This window comes from Topomyia yanbarensis, chromosome 2 (genome assembly GCF_030247195.1).
Source record: "Topomyia yanbarensis strain Yona2022 chromosome 2, ASM3024719v1, whole genome shotgun sequence".
Classification (NCBI taxonomy): domain Eukaryota; kingdom Metazoa; phylum Arthropoda; class Insecta; order Diptera; family Culicidae; genus Topomyia; species Topomyia yanbarensis.
Genome location: NC_080671.1, coordinates 252,774,392 through 252,784,907, shown reverse-complemented (window position 1 = coordinate 252,784,907; position 10,516 = coordinate 252,774,392). Strand labels below are relative to the sequence as shown.

At 43.9% G+C, this 10,516-nt stretch overlaps 2 protein-coding genes across 2 annotated transcripts; both read right to left on the bottom strand.

Moving 5' to 3' along the window:
• Positions 1 to 2,549: 2,549 nt before the first annotated feature.
• On the bottom strand, positions 2,550 to 4,391 carry LOC131680244 (uncharacterized). The gene is made up of 2 exons (XM_058960963.1): positions 3,028 to 4,391; positions 2,550 to 2,982 (listed from the first exon to the last, which is right to left on the bottom strand). Exons 1-2 carry the CDS (start codon positions 4,389 to 4,391, stop codon positions 2,550 to 2,552), a joined length of 1,797 nt encoding a protein of 598 aa, XP_058816946.1.
• Positions 4,392 to 4,474: 83 nt separating this feature from the next.
• On the bottom strand, positions 4,475 to 5,587 carry LOC131680243 (uncharacterized). Its single transcript, XM_058960962.1, has one exon. It carries the CDS (start codon positions 5,585 to 5,587, stop codon positions 4,475 to 4,477), a length of 1,113 nt encoding a protein of 370 aa, XP_058816945.1.
• Between the last annotated feature and the right edge of the window lie 4,929 nt (positions 5,588 to 10,516).

The following is a 10,516-nucleotide window of genomic DNA, read 5'->3' as shown; positions in this document are numbered from 1 at the left end:
GGTTAATTTGTTGCGTTTCAAAGCCCTCATTCGCATGTTTGAAAAAAGCCCTATGTTTTCTTTTGTAAGTATCGCCCTTTCAACAAAAAAGCGTTGAAATGAAATCGCAGCTCCTGATATCACGCTATCTCTGAAGTGCATGCGTGCATAGTTTCAAATTTTACTTCGACATCGACTTTTTCTATAGGTGACATCCCAGTAGTATCCTTGATTTAAATGATTATCGCTAATCCTAATGCCAAAGAACAAATAAAAACCACTCGAAAATGAACCGTTTGGGAAAATCATCATCATTACTGGAATTTTCATTTTCACGAATCTTTTCGATAACCTTCCGTCACTTGCGTTAATGCACTGGGTGCACAGTGCTCTAAAAATCTAGCGAAATCGTCTTAGGGTACCAGCGGGTCTGTAAAGAATACTAAAAATTAATTTCTATTCCATAATTTTCAGTTCAGCAATTCGAGAGATCGTGCTCACCGCAAGCCATGAAAAATAGACTACGTTGTGAAGCGATGGTCACTATTTATTAAAAAATCACGGTTAAATAAAAAATAAAACTATTAAAAAATTTCAAATAGTTTATAATTTTCACAAACTTATTAGGAAAAATTGTTTAATAAGCTTTCGTAATATTGTGTAGGAAAAAAGCTGAAAATTTGAAAAGAAATCTGAGGATTAATATTGATTACAGAACTCTGGAATTTTCTATTGGAATGTTTTCAGGCAGGAATTTCATATTGATGCTATTAGACAACTGTGAAATCAAGACCAATAGATCAGTTACATATCAGGACCCCATTCCGACAATTTATCAAAAGTCCTCATGATGTTTACAACAACAGGTTATCAATCTACGGATCAGATAATTTTTTTTGTAATATAGAATTAAATCAGTCAGCATCAATAAATTTTCAACTTCGATCCTGTTCGCGCGGAAGACGAGATTTTCGGACACTTTGATAACTGTGAATACTGCACTTTTCGCGAACTTAAAAATGCAATTTATTTTCGAAGTAAAGAACGCGACCTTACTCGACTGTGATTTATTTCAACTGATCAAATCTACTATCTACTACATACGATCAGCTGATCGAGCTCGGAAAGCCTTTTCGCTCCAGAGAACTTTCCAACAGGAGAGATTGCGAAACAGGCAGAAATTTACATGCGAGAAACCGAGACAGATCAAACGATCTCGATCGGGACTGTCTAGGGGTGTTCAAAAATTGGGTTTGACTATGTACTATCTTGTCTCGCTCAACCATAGCCGGCCGCCTTGAAATCTCTTAGATTTTAACTGCTACCTACTCTAACTATTCTATACTATATATAACAATTGTATTGGTATATGATAACTGGATTTTGTTTGTGATCGATCAGTTGTTGCTTATCCTGCTTATATGACGATGACCTTGACCCAATATCCAAAACTGGGACACGGTTGCTGTATGTGTTGGTGCTGCTGGTTTTTTCTGCGCGGTTGACCTTGACCCACATTCGATGATGCATATAGGGCCCTGCTGCTGACAGTGTTGATTTCAACGTTAAGTAGTGCTGTTATGCTTGTGGATGGATATACTACTCGGTGACTGTTTCGGTGTTTTCTACTGGAACTGATGATTTGTTCTTTGTATGCTGTTAAGTTTATGCTGTTCTTTTTTGGATTTGATGCTGGACTACACATTATATGCTGGATTGGCGTGATGCAATCGCTGCTTTTGTCGAGCTGACTAGCCGATTATCCGCTGCTACTGTACTTATCAGACGATGTAAGGCTGGAGATTGCTGCCCGGCAAAATTTCGACGAATAATCTTCTTACTATTGGGACTGGTGCTTTCGGATTGGATGTTTGCTGCTTGCTGAGTTGTCTTCGGTGATGATGATTGTTTTGATGCTGGAACAAATGAGAGGGTGCTTTTTCAAACTGTATTAAGGTAAGGGAATACGACTTGCCTGAATCGGAGGCCCCATGGCCTCCGATGATGCCGGTTGGCATCCTGATGGACACCGGCTGGTGTGTGAATGTTGAAAAGCGATGTTCTTACGTTGACATTTCGATGTAGGTTTTTTCTTCGATGACTGCGATGGGCTGCTACGACGTTGAGACCGCCGAGAAAAGCTGGCCAAGCTCGTCGACAACCGCTGCGTAGCGTCTGGGAATTGGATAGCGCTTCTCCTCCTCCGTTGCTGTCATGGGTACCTCGAATATGTCCAATGTGAAGAATTTATGTAGCGTCGATTCGTAAATGGACGAACACACTACAGGCATGCATCGACGCAAAACGTCACTGCGCAACGGAACGTAACCAAACGAAAGTTGGCTAAACTGCATATGCATTAAACATGCAACATCAACGACAAACCATCACCGGACAACACAGATTACCTCAATATGGTAGAGATTTGTTGTAGGCATCTCTCGTTGGACTGTTCAAAGAGAGCCATCAGGGACAGGAATGACTAAGGAAAAAATAATCGATAACTTTTTGAAAGAAAAATATACACATAACTTAACTGGTGTGCGGAGGCCTCCGCCGTTGGAGGGATGCTAGATCTCCTCTGATGATAGGTTGGAATTGTCTCGAATTGGCAATATACAGATCTTGGAGATCGCCCTGGTATAATTGCCATTTGTTGTACGCACATCGACTACTCGAATGTTGTCATCTGGTCCGTGGTGTACCTCAGTCACTCGTCCCAATAACCATTTTAGAGGCGGTAAGTTCTCTTCTTTAAGAACCACCATCGTTCCGACTGCTACATTGTCCTTCTGCTGGGTCCATTTCGTTCTGCTCTGTAGCTCTGACAGGTGCTGGCGTGTCCACTTTTTCCAAAGTTTCTGAGTGTAAGGCTGGACCTTTTGCCATGCTGATAGCCGATTTTCCGGGATTTCAGTTAGATTGGGTTCCGGAATCGCTACTAATGGCCTCTGAATGAGGAAATGACCTGGGGTCAGAGCCTCAAAATCGTCTGGATCATTACTGAGTGGGGTCAGCGGGCGGGAATTTAGAATAGCTTCTATCTACACCAGTACGGTCTGCATCTCGTCGTAGATCAGACTGTGGGAACCGATTGTGCGCTTAAAGAGCATTTTGAAGGACTTGACTGCAGACTCCCACAATCCTCCAAAGTTCGGCGATCGTGCTGGAATGAACCGAAATTGTATATCCTCACTGGCTGTCTCCTTCTCTACGATGTCTCGAAACTGCTGATTTAGGAAGAGAGAACGGAGTTCGTCTAATTCTCGTTTTGCGCCGACAAAGCTTTTGGCGTTGTCGCACATAATTAGGTCCGGCTTTCCGCGCCGGGCTGCAAACCGCTTTAGAGATGCCAAGAATGCCTGCGTTGTAAGATCTGCTACTAATTCCAGATGTACAGCCTTTATAACCAGACAAACGTAAATCGCTACAAAACACTTCACCGGCTGGCGTTTGCGGTGAGGGTATACGACGTAAAACGGTCCGCAATAATCCAATCCGACTCTCTGGAATGGAGCACATGGGGTGACACGTTCTGGTGGTAAATCTGCCATCAGCTGTTCATGAACCTTAGGTTTCGTTCGAAAACACGCCACGCAACTGTGAATGACTTTCCGGACCAGATTCCGGACGCTCGTAGGCCAGAATCTCTCTCGCATGGTTGAAATCGTCAGCTGCTGTCCGGCGTGAAACAATTTCTGGTGGTAGTATCTGGCGATTACTATGGCGAGCGGGTGTCGGTGGTCTACGATGAATGGATGTTTGCGGTCAACTGAAACAGAAGCGTGTCGTAACCGGCCGCCGACACAAAGTATCCCTTCGCGTAGTCGAGGGTTCAATGATGCGATTCTAGACGAAGAACGAACGTGGTGTGCCCGTGCGACATCTATCAGCTCTTGCGGATAACATTCTTCCTGTGACAAACGAACTAATGACCGAACAGCATCGTCGAGCTCTTCGGACGAAATGGTTCCTAGTTTGTGACAATTTCGATTAACAACTTGAGCTTTAAAGCGGAATCGACGGATCAAAGCAACTATCCTGGTCAGGTCCACCATTGATGCTCGCAGACTGAAAACTTCGCTGGGCAGTGCTGCTTGAAGAACCACTGTCACCGTTTCCTTTTCTTCCAACACTGACGACTCGATTTCTTCTTCGTGGATCTGCTGGCTTATGGGTGTGTGTGATTGATACTGCAATTGCGCTGGAGTCATACCCCGTGAAATTATGTCTGCTGGATTATCGATGCCGGCGATATGGTTCCAAGTTCCATTCTTTGTAATGTGCTGGATTTCTGACACCCGGTTTGCTACAAATTCCTTCCACCTAGATGGTGGCGACTGAAGCCAGCACTTGACGATCATCGAGTCCGTCCAAAAGTATGCCTTCGCATTGATGCGAATGCTGTTCATCACCCTTTCATAAACGTGTGCCAATAACAATGCCGACGAAAGTTCCAAGCGCGGAATCGATTGTTTCCTCTTCTTCTTCTTCTTCAAATTTTCCAATGGGGCAACACGGGATTTGGCGTTAAAAGATGGACATCGACCAATCCTCCATCAGCTACCGTTCGAATGTAGATGCATGCCCCGTAGGCCTTCTCGAACGCATCGCAAAATCCGTGGATTTCCACTAATACAACGTGGCTGCCGATTCCCGTCCACCGTGGTACGGATAATCCTTCCAGGCCGGCCAAATTCCGCCTAAACTCTTGCCACTGTTCTTGCAGCCTTTCACCCAGTGGCTGGTCCCATCCGCATTCTTGCATCCACAAATCTTGTATAAAGATCTTGGCCTGAATTACTACGGGACTGACTAATCCCAACGGATCGAATAAACGGGACACATCAGCGAGAACAGCTCGCTTTGTGATGACACCTGTGCTCCACTTCGGTGCACTGAACCGGAATGTGTCCGTACCGGGTTCCCAAACCAAACTCAAAGTCTTTACTGCGCAACTCGCCGAGTCTAGCTCTAAAATCGTACGATCATCACGCAAACTCTCCGGCACGTTCATTAGAATCTCCTTACAGTTAGAGTTCCATTTACGCAGCATAAATCCTGCCGATTTAGTCAACGCAATCATATCACCGACGAACTGGTTCCCTCTTTCAATGTTATCTATACCTGTCAACATATCATCGACGTAGAAGTCCTGCTTAAGCACCTTAGCAGCTACCGGGTGCGTTTGTCTTCCTTCTTCCGCTAACTTCTGCAGGCACTTCGTCGCTAGATACGGTGCAGACGCTGTACCGTACATTACTGTCGTTAGTTCGTACGTACGTAATTGCTCTTCTACCGAACTTCGCCATAGAATTCTTTGAAGTCGTTGATCATCTGCTGTAACATTCACCATGCGATACATCTTTGCGACGTCTGCCACTATCGCGTACCGATGCAACCGAAATCGTAGAATGATGTCCAGCAAATCGTCTTGCACTACCGGACCCACCATCAAGGCGTCGTTGAGAGACACACCTGTGCTCGTTTTGCAAGATGCGTCGAACACTACTCGCAGCTTCGTAGTTGTGCTGTCCGGCTTCAAGACTGCATGATGAGGTAAATAATATTCTATACCGCTCGATGCTTCGTTGACGACTTCCACCATATGACCGAGGTTTTTGATACTCGCTGATAAACTCGGTGTACAGCTGCTTCAACTGCGGATTCGCAACAAATCTTTTCTCCAATCCCTCAAAACGTCGTACTGCTATCTCTTTGGACTCGCCAAGCTGATTGATGACGAATTCCTTCTTAGGTAATGTGACAACAAATCTACCTTTACTGTCTCTCACTGTTGTCTTCTCGAAATGGTCTTCGCATGCAGATTCTTCGAGGCAGTGCGTACTTCTGATGCGGCATGTTTCCAGCTCCCAAAACCTGGTAAGCTGGTCTTGAATATCCGCAGTGGAACACGCATGGGTCACCGACGATAGTCTGCAAGAAGAGGTATTGGGAACTCGACCAGATACGATCTAGCCAAAAACGGTATTCTGCAACGTGGGCCCTTCACTTGTCGCCTTCAGTTGGTCTTCCTTTAGCAAATCCATATAGTATTCTGCTCCGATGATGACATCAACAGGACCAGTTTCGTGAAATTGTGGATCCGCCATGAGGGTTGACTCCGGAAGAATCCACTGGTGTGGATCAATGTTGGCGGTGGGCAAGGCTACGGTCAACTTCGGCAACACGTGAAACTGCATCTGTTCAGCAAAGTGTGAGATGTCTGACAGTCTCGGACTCACTTCTGCCTGAACAGATTTGGTGGACAACGAACGAGCTGACCCAATTCCTTGGACAGCTAAAAATGATGACAACTCGTCGAACTTCAGCTTCGTTGAGAACTCTTTGGACATGAGACAATGCTGAGAACACGAATTTAGCAATGCTCGAGCTAGTACAGAGTTTCCGAATCGATCCGATAGTTTCACAAGAGCAGTTGATAATAGAATATTGTGTGTTGGTGTATTGGGAAGTGCAATGAAGTTGTGGCTGGTGGTGGCGTTTTGTGAGGTGGACGGAGTATGTATGATCTGCGAGCTAGCAGAGGTAGCAGGTGTGTTGCTTGATTGTGTGTGGGCGTGTTGGTTCAGAGTTGGTGGTTTTGTCTGTGGCTGTTGGTTTGCTGCCGATGGTTTCGTCTGCGGGGTTGGAACGGAGGATCTTACCTGGTTGATGTGCAGCATGGAGTGGTGTTTCTGACGACAGTGATGGCAGACTCCTTTATCATAAGATCGTGCATAATGACCAGAGCTCAGAAAATTGCGGCACAACATGTTCTTATTCACAGCTTCACTTCTCTCTGGAACCTTCATTCGTTGGAACTTCATGCAATGGAAAGCAGTGTGCCACGACTCACTGCAGAACGGACATCTGCCAGGCAATCTTGCTGTAGTATGGCAGAATGAAGTCTTTGTTGGTCGGTGTTCTGGAACGGAAGGTCTTGATGTGCTGATCGACTGTAGTACAGAGCAATGATTTCGGAGGAACTCGATCACTTTATCATACGGTGGGACTTCAGTAGAACCGTGATGAGTCTCCCAGAGACGAAGGCAGCCGAATGTCAGGTAGCTTAACTCGTGAGACCGGTTTATCATACGGTGGGACTTCAGTAGAACCGTGATGAGTCTCCCAGAGACGAAGAGTAGCACAATCCAGGCGCGTATGGCATGTACGCCAAAAGAGTACTCCACCCAGCCGTATTCTCTCCGATTTTCTCCAGCATCTGCAGATTTTTGTCAAACTCCCCAATGAGCTGATTAATTCCGTCGTAACTCTCCTTCTTCAGAGCCTCCAGTGAAAATAGTGCGTCTAAATGAGCCTTCACTATCAGCTTCTTGTTCTCGTAGCGCCTCACCAGTGCCTTCCACGCTACGCTGTAATTGTCTGCCAAAAGCTCCAAAGAACTGACCTCCTGCAATGCGTCACCAGACAGCGAAGATCGGAGATACGTAAATTTGTCTACATCGGTCAGTTGGTTGTTGTTGTCGATAAGACTGCGGAAAGTGTCTCTGAACGTCACCCACTTGCGAATTTTTCCACTGAACGAAGGCAGCCGAATGTCAGGTAGCTTAACTCGTGAGACCGGTCCTGCTGCTTGATGGTTATCGGAACCTGATAACAAATGGGCCGTCCCCGCTTGAAGCTCTATCAATTCCGCCTTAAGATTGCAAAACCTATCATAAAAATGATGCATCACCTGGAAATTGCTATCTTCGCGAGCCTGCACTGCCTCTTCTTTCACTGTAGGATCTTTTCCAGCAACTTCCTTCAGTTCTTCGTCTTCTTGCAGTAACTCAATTTTTCCGCGCACGTCGTAAAATTCCTTCGCAACCTCATCGAGCTTCTGGAGATGAATACTCAGCTGTCGGGAATCAAGTTCTTCATCGAAGTTGTGGAGAAAGCGGTCAATAAACTCGGTAAAATGATGCAGCTGCTTCTCGCGCTTCAGCAGCGCCTTCAGTACACCGGACATCTCACTAGCTGCACTGGTAATATAACACTTCACTGAAATAATATCACACAACTTTGCACTCACTTATTTTGCTCAAAACACAACCGATCGACTCGACATTCCTCTTCGCGACCCGCAAGACAGACAGACTTACAACCCGATTGACAGCCGCGATGGGAAACCAACCAAAAGAAAATCGAAAATCGAAAATCAGCAGAAATTCTGAGACCAAGCAATTTAATTGCATACACAACCCGTGCTACGTGCTAATTGAATAGAATACTCGCATGCGTTTTTGAAATCTTTATTAACGTCACACCTTGGTAAGCCACATGCAACAGGCCACCGAATCTCATACAATACTTCACCGAAATCTGCCAAATTGCTTTCCGTCGTCCTCGGTCACTGCTCTCAGGTCCTCGCGGCGTCGATCGTCGTGGCGATGGCGTCCGATCCCGCGACGGTAGCGTCACTCGGCGTCCGCGATGGCGACCACCCTTTGTAATCGCCGTCTTTCTTCACGGCGTATTGTTCGCCGACTTGGCACACTGCAGAATGGTCCGATTGTCCGCACTTTCCGGGAGCTTCTCCCCGCACTAAGTAGTCCGATATAGTGTCCGAGAACCTGTCCTGTACCGTATCCGGTTCGAAGGACCAAAATGTTCGCGCGGAAGACGAGATTTTCGGACACTTTGATAACTGTGAACACTGCACTTTTCGCGAACTTAAAAATGCAATTTATTTTCGAAGTAAAGAACGCGACCTTACTCGACTGTGATTTATTTCAACTGATCAAATCTACTATCTACTACATACGATCAGCTGATCGAGCTCGGAAAGCCTTTTCGCTCCAGAGAACTTTCCAACAGGAGAGATTGCGAAACAGGTAGAAATTTACATGCGAGAAACCGAGACAGATTAAACGATCTCGATCGGGACTGTCTAGGGGTGTTCAAAAATTGGGTTTGACTATGTACTATCTTGTCTCGCTCAACCAGATCCAATATTTTTTTGGGTGTGGTGGGGGGGGGGGTTGTAAGGTGTTAAACCCCAAAACCTTCTTTGGCTACGCCGTTGCTTGGAGTTATTTATTTCGCTTTTCATTTTCCGAAAGGTTTCAGATCGATCCGATGGTCATAAGTCAGAAGGTTCGTACAAATGAACATTTTTGCACTGATAAGTTATCAAGTTCCTTCCAGACAATTTGGAAGTGTTCGGTGATTATTTCTAGCGGTTGTAGATAGAAAAATGAAATACAAAATTCGATTTATCGTAATAATGTTTGGCTTATTTCAATGGATTATTACTATATTGAACAATAAATAGGCGACAAACAGTAATCCACAAACAACAAGCCATAACTTTTAAAGTATTCAAAATAGATATTTGAAGTCTTCAGTAAAGTTATTCGCAAAAGTAAGAGCTACAAATTTGATGAAGGCATCATTTCGATATAATCACTTCCCAGAAAATTTGTGAAAATATCTCACTCATAAGGGGATTAATCAGCAAAAGCACAATACCAGAAGAAAGGGCATATTACCTCCATTAAATTCTCCGAAGATACTATTGACCTAAAATAAGCCGTTTTGGCGTTAATAATAGATTACATGTTTTTGGTCATATTTCTGGCAATGGGAAATGATAAAATGCTTTTAATCCACCTAACAGTGTGATGAGACATTTCTTATAACTCTTATCACTCTCTTCGGATATTAGAACATTTAGAACTTGATGCTTTGCGATGTTTTTGATAACACATACTACATGGGATAGTGGCAGGACTCAGAGAATCGCTCAAATCAGCATAGGACAACATCAGTGCTACAAATCTCAAACCAAATCAATGGGAATGCGAAAAAATGGCCCATAAAATAGACATACCAACGAATTATTGTTAATGCTCTGTTAATAAAATATCTAAATTGTGGTGGGAAAACTGAATTTTCCTAAAGGGGTTATATATTGTACTGAGCCAAAAAAAATCGATTTTTTTTTATCGATTTGAAGTTTATACTTTACTCAAATTTTCAACTCGACTGCGAACTAAGAAATCAACGCTTTTTCTTGAAAAGGGCGATACTATTCAAAGAAAATCAACAGTGAATATTTCCAGACTTTGTTTTATTTCCTATTTAAGAACTATTGTGTTTTTTACATCCTAGATTGCATGATTCAGTGATCGAAACCCAAAACTTCATAAAGTATTTGAAATTATTAAATTAAAATTTGTTTTTGCTATTGAAATTGACAAAATGATAGTATCGCCCCTTTGGCGATTGTTTACTTTTTCGGTTCCACCTATCAGCATTGAAGTATCGCCCTTACGTTTTTTATAATAACTACTGTTCTACACCACCGATTTCGTACGTGTTTTTTCAATAGAGATCATTGTTACTATTTACAGCTGGTATCAGCTTGACAATCCTAAAAAAAAATACGAAAAACAAAATGACAAAATGATAGTATCGCCCCTTTGGCGATTGTTTACTTTTTCGGTCCCACCTATCAGCATTGAAGTATCGCCCTTACGTTTTTTATAATAACTACTGTTCTACACCACCGATTTCGTACGTGTTTTTT